At 37.7% G+C, this 19,047-nt stretch overlaps 1 protein-coding gene across 2 annotated transcripts in view; it reads left to right on the top strand.

Moving 5' to 3' along the window:
* TRIT1 (tRNA isopentenyltransferase 1) overlaps window positions 1-19,047 on the top strand; it is a 34,403-nt gene that overhangs the window by 11,479 nt on the left and 3,877 nt on the right. Inside the window, exons 2-10 of one of the 2 annotated variants that reach the window (XM_006903960.3) lie at window positions 5,231-5,371; window positions 9,403-9,501; window positions 10,214-10,359; window positions 12,347-12,489; window positions 14,195-14,306; window positions 14,709-14,821; window positions 15,073-15,150; window positions 17,463-17,572; window positions 17,887-18,004. In XM_006903960.3, coding sequence (XP_006904022.1) covers window positions 5,231-5,371; window positions 9,403-9,501; window positions 10,214-10,359; window positions 12,347-12,489; window positions 14,195-14,306; window positions 14,709-14,821; window positions 15,073-15,150; window positions 17,463-17,572; window positions 17,887-18,004 — 1,060 coding nt within the window. The remainder of the gene's footprint in view (window positions 1-5,230; window positions 5,372-9,402; window positions 9,502-10,213; window positions 10,360-12,346; window positions 12,490-14,194; window positions 14,307-14,708; window positions 14,822-15,072; window positions 15,151-17,462; window positions 17,573-17,886; window positions 18,005-19,047) is intronic. The other variant, XM_025049239.1, reaches the window with a different exon arrangement.

Raw genomic sequence — 19,047 nt, 5'->3', positions numbered from 1 at the left:
CATAGTAGACTCTCAGTAAATGTTTGCTAGGATAAGTCAGTTGTATTGATAATTGGCTAAGTAGGTTAAACCTATAATTTTTCAGAATGTTTCAGTTATCAGGCCTCACAGAGGCCAGAGTTCTCTTAATATTGTCAACATTTGATTTGTGCAGAGAGAAACATTGTATCTAGTCATCTCTATGTACACAGGTTTCAGGTGTCTTCTGGGAGAATGGGAAATGGAACACAGTGACATGCTTTTAAAAGATAACACATCCTTTGAGCTCTTCCTATTACTCAGGGCTGACTGTTCTGTAGGTAGAGTCACACTGTAACTATAACTGAAGCTGGAAAATATGCGAAATGTGAGGCAATCAGCTACAAAGCTAACCTATTTTGTTGGAAGAATGTTTCTAGATAGGTAATAAAATTATAAACCCAATTGTGGCATTTACTGTATGTTTATAGACCAAATGTGACATTTACAAAATTGGTTGGTTTGTGGTTTGTTTAGATATTTTCTTAGTGCAAATATGTAAAACGTTGCTGTGTTTTTGCTTTTTGGTTGTGCAGTGGTTTTAATTGATAAATAACATGCACTATAACATGCATAATACAGTTCAATAAATTACCAAAAAGTGAAAATACTTGTGTAACCACAACTAAGTTCAAGAAATAGAACATTACCAGCCCTGTCAATAATTTTGAAAATTACAGTGTGATCCAGAAATTCCACTTGAGTAATATATTCAAAAGAATTGAAAATTCTAACAATTTTTTGAAAATTTTATCATTGCAAATATTCACTAGTTTCTCATTGAACCTAAAACTTATCATCTAAGTTTTTTTATTATTATTGTGGTAAAATACACATAACAAAATTTACCATGACATTGAACATTTTACCATTTTAGTAGCATTAAGCACATTCACATTGTCCTGCATCTATCATCACCCTCCATCTTTTTCATCTTCCCAAACTGAAATTCTGTACCCATTCATTATACACTAATTCTCTATTCCTCACTTCTCCAGCTCCTGGCAACTACCATTCTCTTTTTTGTCTCTGAATTTGACTTCTCTAGGTACGTCATGTAAGTGGAATCATACAATATTTGTTCTTTTGTGATTGGCTTCACTTAGTATAATGTCTTCAGGGTTCATCTATGTTACAGCCTATATCAGAATTTCCTTCCTTTTTAAGGCTGAATAATATTCCATTGAATGTGTATAACACTTTGTTTATCCATTCATGATGGGCATTTGGGTGGCTTCTACCTTTTGGCAGTTGTGAATAATGCTGCTGTAAATATGGATGTATTAATATCTGTTCAACTCTCCTCTTTCAAGTCTTTTGGGTATATACTACCTAGAAGTGGAATTGCTGGACTCTATAGTAATTCTATTTTTTATTTTTTGAGGAATTACCATACTGTTTTTCATAGCTGCACCATTTTACATTCTCAGCAACAGTACACAGGTGTTTCGATTCCTCTACATCCTCATGAACATTTGTTATTTCTTTCTTTTTTTTTTTTTTAAATAGCCATCCTGATGGGTGTGAAGTGCATCCAAATTTTTTAAAGAAACTTTCTGTTTTGGAAATTTTCCAACATATTAAAAAATAGAGCGAACAGTAGTTGAACTCTCATATATCCGTCGCCTAGCTTCAATAGTTATGAACACTTGGCCAATTTTGTTTCAATTTTAGACTATTTTTCCCTCCTCTATTGTTGGAATGCAGACCCCAGTCATATACTTTCTCTTTTTTTCTGTTGTTAAAAACAGAAAATAAAACACAATTTTAATGTTATTAGTATGAATAATGTCATTGCAAATTTTACTTGCATTGTTCCGCCTTTGATTCGGAGATCATAATGCTTGTGTCATTATTAACAGGTATGTTCTCAGCATTATTCTTGCTTTCATGCGGTGCAGACATAGATATATTTTACATATGCCCTTCATATACCCTTGCCGCCTTGTTAAAAATTTATTCATGGGTAAAATTTTAAAATATACAGCACCTATAATCACAAGTTGCCCAGTCATTTGTAAGCACAATTACAACAGCACATCAGTACCTATCAAAAGTCAGATTAGAATGGGAAATAGTGAAGCAACGTCATAGACATAACCTTGAACCAGCTCCAGTTTCTTAAAAAAGACATCATATATTTTCATTAATATGTACTTCAGTACTATGTACCTCAAAGTTAAGGACTTTTTTAATAAAACATAACTGAAAACCATATTTACCTGAAAATTAACAATAATTCTTTTATTATCAGATATCTAGTAAACATCACCTATATCTTTATGCCTAGTTTCTTTTAATCTGATGGTAAAGGAAACAAAAGGTCAACAGATCACTTGAAGATGACAGTTTACATTGGTAACCAAGATGTAGTCCTTTTATGAGTTACAGTTTTTTAACTCTGTGAGCAAGAACTCTGCTTCCTTTAAACCATTAATACTCTTTCTTTTCTGATATTTGTCGGCATTTGTATGTAACATAAACAGTACACTGGGCCACTTCCTTTAGTAAATAAGGTGAACCTAGTTCTGGGGTTACTTTCTGTTTGATTTTTGGTTATGTATTTGTTTAAACTTGCCATCTTAAGAGACTCAAAGATATACCTAAATGCAGGGCACAGGATGAAAATTTATCTACAAATTTATCTACATATCTGATAGAATGTGCTGATACAGATGTTCACATTTTAGCTGTTTTGGAGGTGGGAGGTGATAACTGTACATTTGCAACTATGCATTTCCTTAACATTAATCTCTGTATTAAAAATGAGGATCCACCTACAGAGTTCAGAAATCTGGCAAAATCAAGTGGTTGCTATTTGGAACCCTAAGCTACAACGGAGCCAACTAAAGACTGTGGGAAAAGAGAGACAGGAACACACAGTTACTAACTCTTTTTTCCCCCTTCAGTTTTAATTTGCAAGGAAGACCCCAGTATACAGCATTCCCTATGGCACTTTATAATGGGAAAAGGAAGTCTTGTTCCAGATACACAGAAAAGAACATCCTGTGATTTAAGATTCCATTAATATTCAGGTGTAAGAATGCAAGTCTGCTGTTAGGTACAGAATATGTGAGTTAAAGGCAGAGCTCATTGTTTTCCTATGACTTTATTTTTTCTGTGCAGTTTTACTAATTAATGGTTTTCTTTTACTTGAAGATAGCTTATATCTTTATTGGGTAAATAACCTCAATAGCTAAGAGCACAGAGGCTTCAGAATGATAGTGACACTAAAATTATTTCCTGTTCTCCCTGTCTTGTCATGATAGCAGTAGTAGTATTGGCTGTAATATAGGTGGTGATATAATGATCCTTATGTAGCATTTATAATGTGTCAGGAAAAAACTAAATGCTGTACATGTATTAACTTATTTAATCCACACAACTCAGTGAGATATTATTATCCTCATTTTACTGATGAGGTATTGAGTCACACACAGAGAAGTTAGTAACTGACTACTGCCAAGTACAAATAACTAGTAAGTGGCAGGGCTAGGAATTGATCTGAGGCAGCCTGGCGCCAGGGTCCTTCCTCCTAACCATTATACTGTACTGTACTTATTTGACACCCATATAAGTAAAGGGAAATGTGAGATAAAAAATGCTTTTAACATCTTTGTGGGCTCTATGGAACTTATTATTTGTTCACTCAGTGCTCCCTGTAGAATCAGTGATTACAGAGAGAACATTTAATCTCAAAGCATTCATCCCTACTTTCAAATTAGTATTTTCAAATCTGTTCTCCATCTGAGACCTTGCATTTAGAAAAAGTACACTTGAACTTTTGAGTTGAATTGGCAGATCAAGAGCTTACAAACAGGATATTGCCTTTGAGTATTTAGACTGTATGTGCCCACCCCCTGAAGCGGTAATTTGGATAGATCACAGTGTTTGTACCAGAGTACAGCAGTATTAGGGGATCTGACTTCAAAGTGTGTATGTGTGCTTTATTTATTTATTTATTATTAAAGTATAGTTGACTGTGTTTTATATATATCCTTGCAAATAGGCCACTTCTCCACAAATGGAGCCAATCTAATATAAATTCTCAAAACCTTTCAGAGCCATTTAAGTCCAAGAAATATGTAAGCATTTGAATTAGAACTTTGAGCAATGCAAAATGTTACCTTTCTGGAGACTTGTGATAAGTAGAATAAATAAAACAGCCTATCCATTTTTAAATGCTTAAAGTTCAGGTCAAAGAACCAAACTCTGGTTAATCTTGCAGAATTGTTTCTCCTCTGGGCACTGGTTTTACATACTCTTTTAATCTTTAAGTGTGAGCTAATAGCCACTACAAGTATCCCTGCTTTTTGAAGGTGTATATTAAAGCCACTTCGCTTTTACAAAAGACCTACATTAATAGCTGTTATGGCCAACCAGAAGAAATCTGAAGAGCATTTGTAATTAATTAAGAGGCTTTTAAATTGATGGTAATTGCTTCTTTACTTTACACAATTTTGTTTTATGAAAGATTTCATAGAAATGCTCTTCTTTTGGATAGCAGGGAAACCTGTACCATTTTTTGCTAACCGAAAAAAATCCAAAAGAGAATTTTTGCTTTTATGGAAAAAGGCAAAAAGTGAAAAAAGAATTCAGCATTTGTTTGCAGCAAGTTGTTATGGAGGCAGTGCCAAAGTACTTCCCTGGGACCTACACTCATCATCTCAGCATCAAACCATCATAGTTTTGAACTGTGTCTGTGAACATCTGTGTTTCATCTCAATTTATTTTGTGCATCCGTTAGCAAGATGTGTTCTAAGGTATTAGAAAGCCTAAGAGAGCTTGTAAGGGTATTATGCTTAGTGTAAAACTGAATGTAATTAAGCATTTTGATTGTGGTAAACAAAAGAAGACATTCTACGTACATCGAATTTTGTGCCTGGGAGAGAACAACATTTTTTTTGTAAAAATTAATGGTAAGTGCTTTTTTGCTTTATGCCATTTTGTCTTATGAAATGTTTTGTAGGGATGCTGTACTTTCAGATAGCAGGGGAAACCTGTATTTGATAACAAAGCCAGTGTTCTATATACTTCTGCTTCCTTTGTCTTGAGTTTCGTGGATCTGGCTATGCTCTGGTTAGATCACATATACTCTGTGCTTTGGGTCAGTTAAGTGGCTGGAGGGAGGAACAAGGTCACCATTTCCACCCATCAGATGTGCATTTTGTGGAGGCAGATGACTTTCTCATGCTAATTTTCTTTCCCCTAGGTTTATGAAGGCCTAGACATCATCACCAACAAGGTTTCTGCCCAAGAGCAGAGAATGTGCCAGCACCACATGATCAGCATTGTGGATCCTCTCATGACAAATTACACAGTGGTGGACTTCAGGGACAAGGCAACTGCTGTGATATCCTTAGGAAAGACAGCAGCTAGGCTTGGTGGGGGCAAGGCAGCCCAGGCCAAGAAAGTTTTCTTTCTAGTTACAGTTTCTTCTAAGCAGGGGCACCCAGGACCTACCTATCAGTAGGTAGCATCCCCATCAGTACTATGTGGTTTGAAAGATACAGCTTCATTGCTACTCAGAGTCCTGTCCTCAAGCCTGCAGCATCAGCATCCCTTCAGAGCTTGTTAGAAATGCTGAATTTGGGCCTCACTCCAGACCTACTGAATCAGATCTGCATTTAACAAGAGTCCCGGGTGATTCATATGCACATTAAAAATTGAGAAGCTCTGTTTTAGTGGAGAGAACATTGAGGAACCAGAAAGTCTGTGTTCTAGTCTTATAACCACCTCTTTTGACCATGTGAATTTTATTGAGAAAAGCATTTACCCCACTGAGCTTCAGTTTTCTATCCTTTAGATGGGGATATAAAATAAGTATAATGGAATTCCAGTTAGAATTTCAAAGGGATTGTTGTAGGAGGGGCCAGAAAAAAATAGTTCTGGGTAACATCAAGAAATTTTTGAAAAAAGAGCAATATAAGGGGGACTGCTTTTATATTTTTTTATTTTTATTTTTCCCCCCTCTTTAATCTCCCTACCCCAGCTTCCGCCCCTGACCCATGGATGTTGCCGTTTTCCCTTAAGAACTCTGAAGGTGGATCTCTGAAGGTGGGGCGTCCCCTCTCAATGCTCGCGCCGTGCACCCAGGGCCTGGTGCACCCAGGACCTGACACCCCCAGCACACTTGGGGGGCCTGGCGCACCTGGGGCCTGGCACACCTGGATATGGTCCGTGGCTCCACCTGGGGCATGAACCCAGGACCTTCTGCATGCAAAGGAGATATGCTAACCACTACACTATGGAGTCACCCCTGCCTTTATATTTTTATGTTCAGACTGCCTTTAATATTTGGACTGCTAGATAGTAAAGCATATTGAAAATTCATAGTAATTATAATAACATGGATCTTATATAATACTGGACAAATGTATGGCACAGAATAGAAAACTCATACAAATTCAAAGGAATGTATATATTTAGCTTGTCAAGGTGGCATTTCAAAACAATGGAGAAATAATTCAGTAGTTAATAATTATTCCTGAGACAGTTCATTGTTTTTGAAAAAAATAAAATTAGGTCCTCATTATATATGACATAACTTCAGATTTCAGAGTTAAATATATGTTTTTCTAATGAAACTTTAAATCAGATGGGATAACATGTACTTGAGTAGTTATGTGATTTTAAAGTAGGAAAGGGCTTTGTAGACATTTTTTATTTTATGTTTTTTTGTTTTTTTGTGTGTTAAAATACACAACATAAAATTTATTATCTTAACTATTTTTAAATGTACAAGTTCAGTGGCATTATATGCATTAATATCATTGTGCAGCCATCATTGCTATCTGTGCCTGTAATAGTTATTTTTTTAAAAAGGAAAATAACGAGTCGAATATGTAAGAATTAAGAATTTGTATTGGCAAGAATATATATCAAGCAGAACTCCTAGTTATCTACCCTAGAAAAACATTGCCACAAGCATATCAGGGGATATGTGGTAGATCTCATTGTATAATGCATTACTCTTAACAGCAAAAACACGTAAACACTGAAATTCCTACTTACAGAAGAATATATAAAATTTGCTTTGTTCATATAAGTTAAGCACTTTTTCAGCAGTGAAAATGAATGAATTGTAGCTATATCAATGTAGAAGAATTTTAGAAATAACAAATTTGAGAAATTTTAGAAAGATGCATACATGTTCATACCATTTATTATAAAGGTTAAAGGCAAACAAAACCATATATTAATATATTGTTATATATTATATATAGTATATATTAATGTATTCTTTAGGGGTACATCAGTAATAAGTTGCGGAAAAACAAGGGAATAATGAGAAAAAAAACTTAAAATAATTGAAGATAGTGAACAATTCAGAGAGAGGGGAAGTTGGGAGTTGGGATGGGAATGAATACACAGAAACTTCAGAGGAATTAATAATATTCTTTTTCTTACATAGGGTCACAAGTATTTGTTTTATTACTAGGCTTCATAATTTACATATGTTAATAATGTTCTTATATATAGAATATTTTATAATAAAAGGAAAACAGCCCATTATAAACAAAATTAAAAAAACAGACTACAAAGCAGGAGAAAAATATTTGTAACATAGGAAAAGCAAATGGTTAATATGCTTAATATGTGAACAACTCTTATGAATCAGTATGAAAAATAAAGGTCATGAGTAGTAATTCACAAAGGAAGAAATATAAATGTTGATAAACATGAAAGGGGGTTTACCCTTGCTGTTAATCAGGACCATGCAAATCAAAATAATGAGATAATATTTTTTGCCTCTCAAATGGGCAGAGATTAAAGTGCCGATAATTCTTGCCTTACCTGCTTTATAAGGCAGTCGTATCAGATAAGATAATGTATATGGAAGCCCTTTGCAAATTAAAATGTATCACCAAATGTACATTATTGCTGAGACACTTTTGTTGTTCAGAAATAAAAAGATAGAAAATGGAGAGCTAATTAAAATTTTCAAAGAGCAGCAACAGGGAATGACAGATTACTTATAGAATTGGAGATTTAATGAATTTAGGTAAGAAGTACAATCAGAACCATCAAAACTGAAAGTACCAAAAACAAACAAACTGAAAGTACCTTAAGAAGTATCCAATTAACCTTCTTGATTTGACAGGTAAAAGTACTAGATACTGAGGCCCTAAGAGGAGAAGGCTTTTGCTCAGGATCACAGTAGTTTCATGGCTTGGGCAAACAAGTTAAACTTCTTCCCACCACATACCTCCTATCCCATTTCCCTCCCTATTTTCCGCTCTCCTGGTATCTCACCGTTTTTAAACTTTTATTTTCTTTGTTCTCTTTCTCTCTGTTAATCATATTATATATTTAAAGTTTTATTATAATTACTGCATAATTGTATGCTCTCTTAAAGGGAGAATAGAGAATTTCTCTTTAAAAAAACACAAATATGTAATGATTATTCTATGTGATCCTTGATTGCTAACATCTTTCCACCCCACCCCAACATCTTAAGGATTAGTGGGCTTCTGATAGAAAGAGGTCATTTATGCCTGTGCCCACAGACTGGCCTGTAAGGGGAAGAAGTGTTAAAGGAGTCTTAGCTTGGGTTGAAAGTCTCTTTTTATCCGTTATTCTCAGAAGCAAAGCCCTTCTTAGAGCAGATAATATCTGTTCAACAGAGATTCTAAAGAGAATTCAGAGTAGCAGAGAGATAAAAACAGTAGTGACTAAATTGAGTGCTTACTCAATTGAAAAAATATTTCAGGTATTGTGGTTGGAGATTTATTCTCATTGTCACATTTAATGCTCATTAGAACTCATGAGGATTTTATAGGTAAGAAAACTGAAGCTCATACAGGTTGATTAACAAGGCCTAGAACTGGAGCTGGTAATTGAAATCTATTTGTCTTTAGAACCAGTGCTTCTCTTTTTATCTGGTGCAGTCTAAAGTGGCTAAAATGTGCACTACTGCCACATACATAATGGTGAAGACTGAGTCTAAGAACCATGGTTTAGAGAAACCGGCTCGTATTTTGCCCTAGAAGGCAAAGTCACACAATGTAAGTCACTTTGGTGGCTTCCTGAGCAGCTGACCCTCAGTCCTGTGAGAGACCTTGGGCTTATGCTTATTAAGCTGATTTAGAATACTAAACAAGCTATGAATTTTAGCAGCAAGGCCTACAAAGTTCTAAAACTGGAGGGAATTACAAACATACCTCTGTCTCTGATTTACACAGTCCCTCCTGAACTGAAAGGAAATGATTCGGAAAACTCATGGGAAACAGTTAAAACTAATATCAATTCATTTTGGTTTCTATCCTTTCTCTTCTGCTCTCCCGACAAATGAATGTGGTTTCTTGTTAATACCCTACTTCCTGAGTGAGTCAGGATTCTCTTCTTGATATTAAATATTGTGATGTCTTTCTTAATACTCACATTGAAGATATATTTGCCCGAAACAAAATTCCTATTGTCGTGGGAGGAACCAATTATTACATTGAATCTCTGCTCTGGAAAGTTCTTCTCAGTGCTAAGGTATGTTTACTTCACTTGTAACTCACTGAGGAAATGGGTTCTTCTTTCTTGACAGCTAATTTTAGTGGGAGGAAGGTTGACTCTTGCCTATTTTTTATACTCAGCAACTGTAATTTTCCTACTTTATATTCTGAAGCAAATGCTACCTCCATATGTGAAGTGTGCTCCTCCAGGCAGGCCTCAGGGCAGGGGCTGTCTGTGGGAAAAATGTTCCTCTGTGGATTAATTAGCATCTCCATGTAAGTTAACAATACATTAGTCTGATTCAGCATTTCCTGATTGTAACTATCTGTGTGTCAGGGAGATAGCAAACCTTTCTTATAAAGATGCTTGCTATTGCATAAGGTGGAACTTTGCAAACTATAATGTGCTGGCCATTTTGATTGACTTTTTGTTCACGCTTGCTGACTAGACTCCTGGATGTGTTAATATAGACATGTTAGCCCTGGTACCTGTTTGTACTTCCAACAAGGAAGCAGAGTATCTGAGTATTTCCCCAGACAGTAATTCGTCCTTTCTTTTAGTTTGCTGTGGCTTCACAGCACTACCACAGTGTATGAGAATTTTCTGTTTATGATCTGTCTCTCACTAGATCTTCTGATTCATCTCTATTCTGTATTCCTAACACTTGGCCAAATGCCTGACATATACATTGTCTTCAGTATTTGTTGAATTGTTCAATTAAATTTACTTCTAAACCTTCATTTAATAGCCCCAGGAGATGGGCACTGAGAAAGTGATTGACCGGAAAGTAGAGCTTGAAAAGGAGGATGGCCACATACTTCACAAACGCCTAAGCCAGGTGGACCCAGAAATGGCTGCCAAGCTGCACCCACATGACAAGCGCAAAGTGGCCAGGTAAGAAATCCTGGGCCTGCCGACCCCGGATTCCTTTAGAGTTAGAGGGCAGTCAGTTCTTCATTGTGCCTAGGTGATGAGAGAGAGGCTGGGTAATGGTAGTTTATGGAGATTGATGTGTTCTAGTTCATCAGGTTGAGGCCTTGTGTTATTGCCTCAGTCCAACTCCCTCACTAAGTAGTTGCACCCTACTTTGTTGTTATATTTAAAATGCATAATACAGTAGTTTTCCCTAGGGCCTATGTAGTCTTGCTTCATTTTCTATTTGATCTTTGCTTGTATAACATTTTTCATATAAATTTTTTCTGGCATGCAGTTGGTTTACATTGTGACTTAGGTTTCATAATTGATTGTGTAATGCTGAGTTCTGCCCCAGTGGCTTTCCCAGTGAGAGGTAGACAGTTTCGTAAACTGTCTCATAGATCAGCTCACCTTTACTCGTGGAGATTTTCTTGAAGGGAAGAGAGAGGTGGTGAATGAACTCTTAAGTCATGTTTTCTTAAATTCTTTTGAGATTGCAGTGTTGTGTGTTAGGTATATTTTTCTGCATTGTGGAAGTGGTACCATATCTGGCAGAGGATCTAACAAAGTATCTCCTGTATGGATGGTTATACAGATTAAATATTGCAGCAATGTCTGGTATTATGAAGTATTCCATTCAGATGAATGATCTAGACCATGTTTCTTCTTTTTTCATTATTGCCCCCCACCTCATCCAGAAGCCTTTTTAGAAATTTTTTTCCTAATTGTACTTACTTCCATCTCCATATGGGGTCCATGAAATTTTACTGAAGAATAAGATTTTTAGGGGGGAGGGGTGTATGGTTGCCCTTTGGAGGGCCACACACCTTGTAATATCTAAGGGTTTTTTTCCCCTTTGAGGGCATTGTCACCCTGGTGATAATGCATATTTTAGATAAATGAAATTTATACTTTATAATATCCAAACCTTTTATTTAAACATTCTAATAAAAATTTTTGGAAAACAGGAATATTATGATAAACGTACATTTATTTTTACAGTGTTTTATGATATTATTCTAGAGCTTCGTCTTTATTATCTTCTTTTATTAATCGATTCTTATCACCTCTCATTTTGCTACTTCTAGACTAGTTAGTAATGAGTTGAGAATTACATCTTTGTATGAGTCAGTAGGTTCTAAGCAAGAGCTCTAGAGTCTCTCTTTTGGAGAGGATTGGAGGACCTTTTTCATCTTTCTTTTAGTTTCAGCCTATATTCTAACCTCCAGATAAGTAAGCTTGATATTACTATACATTTTTTCCTCATAGGTCCTCTTCGAATGACCAGTGATACAGAATGACAAGGGGCCTCTACACTTGTGTTAGGGTTTCAAGAAGTAGAATTGGGTCAGGAAGGGAAAGATCACTTTCAAGCTGATAAGTTGCAATCACCCAGAGTGGTAGAGTATAGATTTGAGAGTTAAATTACCTATGCTGCATAACATAATAGATAACTGAGACAGTGGATGGGGACTTAAGAATAAGTATGTGAGTTTTTTCTTTGGTGATCTTTGTGCTAGTAGAGTACCGAATTAGTCAGAAGCATTCTTCATTAATTTTAGACATATTTAAAAAGAAAGTTGATGAGCTGGATATACAACATACTTTGTACTGTGGGAAAGGCATTCCAGCGAGACTAGACTTGTTGGCTTGTAACAAAGTGTCCCAAACAAGCTCTTTTACTGCTTACCTGAAAGTGAGTGATTCCCATTCTGTTTGTGTATAAGAAACCTGTTGTTTCTGAACCTGTTTAACTGATTTCAGAAAAATTTATTTGTGTTTAGAAGAATAGTATTATTTCTTACTTTATCTAAAGTAGAATTGCAGTAACCCTGGACCTTCATGTCTTTAGGGGCTTATGCACTGAAAATGAGAATGAGATATTCTGAAATAGCCTCTTTTCTTGTTTCAGTTGAGAATAGTTTTTATGGTTGTGCCCTCCCACCCCCCACCCCAAATGACTTAGGAGCTTGCAAGTGTTTGAAGAAACGGGGATCTCTCACAGTGAATTTCTTCATCGTCAACACGCAGAAGAAGGTGGTGGTCCCCTTGGAGGCCCTCTGAAGTTCCCTAACCCTTGCATCCTCTGGCTTCATGCTAACCAGACAGGTAAAAAAGCCCTTTGATGCCCTAGAGTTTGTCTGAGATAGAGCTTTTAGTAATACATTACTATATATGAAATTCTTAGAACCGTAATAATAAGCTCATTAATTTTACTTTCATTACCATTATTTTCGACTTGGTAAGGTGCAATGTTATTTGCCTAAGTGTATGTCTGGAAAGGGAGTAAGGGCAGCTCTGGCACTAGGATAAGATACCAAAAGTGGGATGATATGGGATGAATGGGATGGAAAAGAGACTGGCATCCAGGGAAGATCCAAAGGAGAAAGAGAAGGAAGGCTCCTGTGGAAGAGGTCTGACTCCCTGAGTTGGCTGAAGGCTGGATCACTGATTATTCTAGAAGCAGTGTAAGAAGTGGGTATGATGGTTAGCTAATTAGCCTGATGTTGTTTTTTGTTTTTTGGTTTTTTGCTAAAATATAATAATGCCCTGTGATAGTAGTAATTTCTTTATCCAGTAAACATTCAGTAAGCATTCAGTGAAGTATCAAGTATTCTGCGTAATACTTGGATTTCAGAGATATCCAAGTATATGAGATAGTGCCTGCTCTTAAGCTCCCAGTCTAGTGGGGCAACAAATAAGATAGATACTACATTGTGATAAATGCTGGGCTATAAAGTGGGCCACAAAGAAAGGGTGATAAGCATTCTTTGTGGAGAGTCAAGGACCAATTTGTAAAGTAACCTGTGAGCTAGGTCTGGACAGATGAGATTATTATGACAACAGGCAATATAGTGTAATTATAGTGTAGAATTAGCACATTCTCTAAGCCAGACTGGATTCAAATTCCTATTTCACCATCTTCTAGCGATGTGAGTTTTAAGACAAGTTAATTTAACTTTCTGTGCCTCAATTTCCTGTTCTATAAAATGGAGATAATGATAGTATATATCTCATAGCTTTATTGAGGATTAGGTGAGTTAATACGTACAAAGCACTCAGAATGTGCCTGTCACATTGTGAGTCCTCAGTAAATGCAAACTTTTTAGGAAGATAGAAAAAAGGGTTAGTATCATTGCATGCCAAGAAATAGCAATGGCAGAGACATAGAAGAGCATGACTGAAATGGTGAAAATTTGTTACTAATCTCAGTTATAAGTTTATAGAAAAAGAATTTTTAATAATTAAACATTTATAAATAACATGTACAATTCAGCATAAAATAATGGCATCTGATTTATAAAAATAAAGCTGTGTTTGACCACCACATCAAATGATTATGACCTCTCACTCTTTGCTCCTTTGGGTCAATCGTTCAAAATATACTTAGGATGGCTTTGGACTAAAGTTCCTCATTCCTATCCAAGATGTCATCTGAGAGTTCTTAAATGTAAAATAACACAAAGAGTAACCAATATAATGGGAAAAAGTAAGAAGGATAAACCAGGGGGCTCTCAGCTGCCTCTAAAATAAATAGTAAATATACATTCCATATGAGAAGAAAATATTTGTCCCTCCTAATAGCTGTAATTACGTGCTTTGATTTTTATAGCAAAGAGACATGTGTTTCATTCTGGCTGTTTTTATTGGAGTTGCAGAGTCTTAAGTGTGTCTGTAATATGAATTATTATATAATCCTTGGACTCTGAACCCTTTCTTCCATTTGAACAAATTCTGCCTTTGTGGCAGCCTACCCTTTCATCATGTAAATGTTTAGGACACACCTACTGATGATGGGCTAATTTGATTCAAGTTCTAGATGAGCGCTTGGATAAGAGGGTGGATGACATGCTTGCTGCTGGGCTCTTGGATGAACTAAGAGATTTTCACAGACGCTATAATCAGAAGAAAGTTGCAGAAAATAGGTAAGGTTTTGACTATTATTTATTACTTTCACCTACTCTCCATCCCTTGCTTATGGTTAAAAAGTCTATAAAACATAATGCTGGCTTTGGATCTACTTGTTTGTTAGCCTTTGTCTTTGGTATTGGCAAGGCTCATTGGAAGGAGGTTTGGTGTACTTGTTATAGTTACAATTTTCTAAACTGCCAAACATTCCCAGGTGTTAATTTTCAAGGGAAGGAACCTGGGAGCTGATGGAGGGTAGGGGTGGGGGTGGAAGAAGGATTTCAGAGAAGCAATAACTACTAATGATCTCAATTTCCTCATCTAAGGGATGAAAGGTTTTACTTCAGCTAGATCATCTCCAAGGCCACTGCTAGCTCTCAGATGCAATGGCTCATCTGCTGATGCTCTCCTGTTCCCAGCCAGGACTATCAACATGGTATCTTCCAATCAATTGGCTTCAAGGAATTTCACGAGTACCTGATCACTGAGGGAAAATGCACACCAGAGAATAGTAACCAGCTCCTAAAGAAAGGTGTGAATTCCTCCATTTAACCTAGCCTTGGACATCCTTTGGTGACAGAGTACCCTGCTGGTATGATCTGAGAAAGAGCTAAGGCTAGAAGAGTCCCAAATGGCTTTCAGCTCATAACTGAGATTTTTGTTTACCAAGTGTCCGCCAGTGTGCTGCTGTGGCTGATTTTCTCTTCTGGGCCGGGTGGGCCTGCCTTTCAGCAGAGTGAGAATTACTTACTTAGAGGCTCTTATATTTACCTTGTGTTTCAGGTATTGAGGCTCTGAAACAAGTGACTAAGAGATATGCCCGGAAGCAAAACCGATGGGTTAAAAACCGTTTTTTGAGCAGTAAGTCTCATGTTTTTCCTTATCCCCGGGTCTCTTTTCAGTGGAATATAGATGTCCTCAGCTCACCTGAAAAATGAACTTTAGTTTCTGGACCTGTTCTAAGATTGGAGACCTGACTTGGGGGAGGATCTATTGCATAAATGATTTCCCAGGGATATTTTTTTGTGATGTCTCAGAAAACAAATTAAATCTTTCCAGTAAGGAGTCTGCCTTAATCCTTGAACACATGCGTGCTGGCTGCAAACAGGTAAGAGCAAAATAGCAGCATCTTAGCAGAGTTGGTACTCAGAGTTGATTTTAGCTTCAAATTTTGTGCCTTAAGAGCAGTCAAATTTCTGAAGGAAGGCTTTCCTAATTAAGGTGGTTCTTGGGTCAGATGAGCTGTATAAAAGGACAGAACCTTTACCAGTTCTCCCAGCAGCACCTTTGTGTTCAGATATATGGTGCTTCAGGTGACTTCAACTTTATAACTTTAGTTGAACAACACTTGTAAGGAAAGGGGAAGGGAAATCTCATTCATCTGACCCTGTATTGAATCCTTGGCAATACATTTTGGGCTATAAATAAATTATTGAGCCTTTGAGGTTGGTATTATTCTTTTCTTTTTGCAGATAAAGAAGTGGAGACTTAGGTTAAATAACTTGGCAAAAATCCCTTAGCTAATAAGCTGCAAAATATTGAATGCGGGCCTGGTGCTGGAGCCCACACTCTGCTTTTTACCACTCTTCTTGTTTCCTTTAGCTATAACTAGCTAGACAACATTACTATTGGCCTCGGCTAAGAAACTGTGTGCTTATGAGCTAAAAAGGAGATTAAGCCTAAGTGAAACTCCAGTTTTATCTTGTGGACACTTTTCAAATTATGCTTCTGAATCATCCCCCTGTGTAACTTTTACTTCTGCTTTCAGGTAGAGACGAGGACAGCAGAGGCCTCTACCCCTGCTCCTCAGTGCTTCTGAACATAAACACCGTAATTCGTGTTGTTGACCACCAGATTGCTGAAACTCTCTCTCCCAGCTCTCACTCTCTGACAGAGCTCTCCAGTGTAGTTCTGGCGCCAAGTGACTCTTTACACTTCCTTCTTACCCTGCATTCTCTACATGTTCTGTTAGAAGAAGTCTGAGTTAGCTGAAATTGAAGTTTACTACTACAAATTTCTAATGGCAGCTTCTCTTTTCCCCAAGGCTAACAATTAGTTTGTAACAAAAGATGTTTTTTGTAATGATTTGGAACTTCCTCCTGTGGTAAAGCCACAATAACTCCCCCATCTCTGAGTCAGGAGGGGTTGATGGCACAGTGCATCATATTCCCATTCCTCATTCAGGCATATGCCGGCAGAGTCCTGGTGCTAGAGTGAAAGGCACAGCTGCCCTGTAAATCAGGAGCCGTGTGTGATTGGCCATGGCTGGTCTGCTGGGATATGGCTCTGGCAAGAAGCCAGAGGGACTTCCCCACCCCAGCTTGGCCTTGGACTCAAGCCAAGAATAGCAGCTGGGAGCCGAGAACTTGTTGAAAGGTGCTTAGACGGGGCACAGAAGCCCAACAAAGGACTTAGAGGGGAAAGGAAAATATAGAGTGGCCTGGAAACAGGTGCAGAGCTTAGCCAAGGCCAGGTGTGCTGTGGATGCTGCCTGCACCTTCCCGGTCTCACCTTTCCATGTGGTGGCAGGTGGAGCCCAGTCCAGTTTACGAAGAATCTTATTTGTGGTTGGCACAGTCAAAAGGCCAGCACCTGCCAGCCGTTGGCATCCTGAAGACTTTGATGTTTTTGTCTATGGGGCAGTGCTCTTCGCCTTTAAGACAACTGACTTAAGCTAGCTGTGGAAGGCAATTTAGTGTGTCCATGGACTGGGTAAGCTACTAGCAGAGAATAAACATGGTTGGCTTAGATGGATGAAATGCCTGTAACTATACTCCTGGCTACCTCTAGTCTCATCTCCATTCAGAAGTACTTCAGGCTATTAGTTTATTGCCTTCTATGGTGTGCTCTCTTTATACCTTATCCCACACAGCGGCTACTAGAACTGTTACTCTATGTTGTTTTCCTGACTAATTTGGAAGATCCTACACCTGAGATGCTGGACTTGTTGGCTGCAGATTATACAACTAGACTTGTTGGCTGCAGACCCATCAACCATCTAAGTCTTCCTATGTAGCTGTTTGTTTCATTTTTCTGGTTAGAATGAGTGGCATGGTCAGAATGTTTATTTCTTTTACCTCCATTTGTTTCCCTTGAGGATTTTGGAGTTCTGGGAGCAGAATAGATATGGTCTTGGGTGCTGACCTCTCACAACTTTTCTTTGTCATCATTAGGACCTGGTCCTGGTGTCCCCCCAGTATATGGCTTAGAAGTATCCGATGTCTCAAAGTGGGAAGAGTCTGTTCTTGAACCTGCTCTTGAAATTGTGCAAAGTTTCATCCAGGTGATTATTAGTCATGGTACTGTCTATTGTCTTGTTTCAGAGAGCTTTCCTTAGCTTACACCTTTGTTGCTATGCTAGGAACCAAGTTTTTTCCATGCAATAGAACAGAAGGGCTGGCTGCTTTTAGATCCCTGGAGGCTGCGTTTCTACTTTCACATTCAGAAAGGTTGTTACTAAAATCTGTTCACAGCCCACCAGTTCTCTGGGATGAGAAAAAGGAATCTTGGGAAATCCCACTCTCCGTAATATCAGAAACCGTTATCCAATCTCTTTGAATTGAATGCTTCTCCCCCATTCCCCTCTTGTTCTTTCAGGGCCATAAGCCTGCTGCTGCTCCAGTAAAGATGCCATGCAATGAAACTGAGAACAAGAGAAGTTATCACATGTGTGACTTCTGTGATCGAATCATCATTGGGGACCGCGAATGGGCAGGTAGATTCTGGGGAAGGGCACAGAGAAATCGTGAAATTTAAGGTCTTTGCTAGGTTGAATGTTGGAGTCCGCTTGTTTGTAAAGGGAGGGCCAGATTCCTTTGAGAGCCTGTACTCAAATTTCATGGATGCCTTCCCAAATTGAAGAGTTATCTGTATTCTGAGTTTCAAAGGAAGATTATATGCCCTCTACCTTTAGCTAGAGTAGATATTTTATACTGAAATGTTTGCAGTTAACTTTCTAGAGCTCCTTTGACTTTCATGATCCTGCCTTATAGGAGTTCCTTGGCCTTTCATGTTTAGACCTCAGTGGGGTGAGGTAGGACTGTAAGGGAAGCCAGGCAACTCACCTAAGAGACCAAAGAAGCAGAAACAGCTGAGAGGGAGCCAGAAGCGCATTTACTTTCCCTGAGCATATTTCTTCAGAAATGGTGTCTCTAGTAATTTTTAAGGTAATATATTGATATAGTGGTGGTTGCTAAAACTAATGAGAAGTGTTAAGGGAAAGTTTGTGAAAGCAAGACTGTCAGACGTATATAAAGAAGGCGATTAAGGGTAGTATCTTTTTTATACGATACTTCTGACCAATTTGGGGTCTGCCCTGCCTGAAGGTTCTGTCTCTCTTGTTTTAGAGTGTGGATCTGCCTCTGCCACAGAGTCACACTGTATTCTACTGTCGGATTTCTGTAGTCATCCAGTGAAAGCTCCAAGCCTTGAATTTATACCATATTTAGAAACTTGTTTAAGGCTCACTCCTTTTAGGCACAGTAGGGCTTATAGTTTACTCAGTGGCTAGAATCCTTCTGTTCAGAGTACTGCTTTGCATGGGATTCTCACAGAAGTAGGTTTTTCTACCCATGCAACCAATAGAATGATTAGTTCTATTAACTGGTAACCCTGGCAAAATGAACTCCATTGTCAGAGACTGGGGATGGCTGTGATTGCCCAAGCAGCAGAAGAAACCTCAATTGTGGTTGGTTTATAATGATGAAAGGGGAAGAAAGAGGGTCTGATTGTTTTTTCTCAAGGAACCTTAGTGGTTCA

The sequence above is a fragment of the Pteropus alecto genome, unplaced genomic scaffold (assembly GCF_000325575.1).
Source record: "Pteropus alecto unplaced genomic scaffold, ASM32557v1 scaffold170, whole genome shotgun sequence".
In the NCBI taxonomy this organism is placed as follows: Eukaryota; Metazoa; Chordata; class Mammalia; order Chiroptera; family Pteropodidae; genus Pteropus; species Pteropus alecto.
This window is presented reverse-complemented; position numbering and strand designations above follow the sequence as displayed.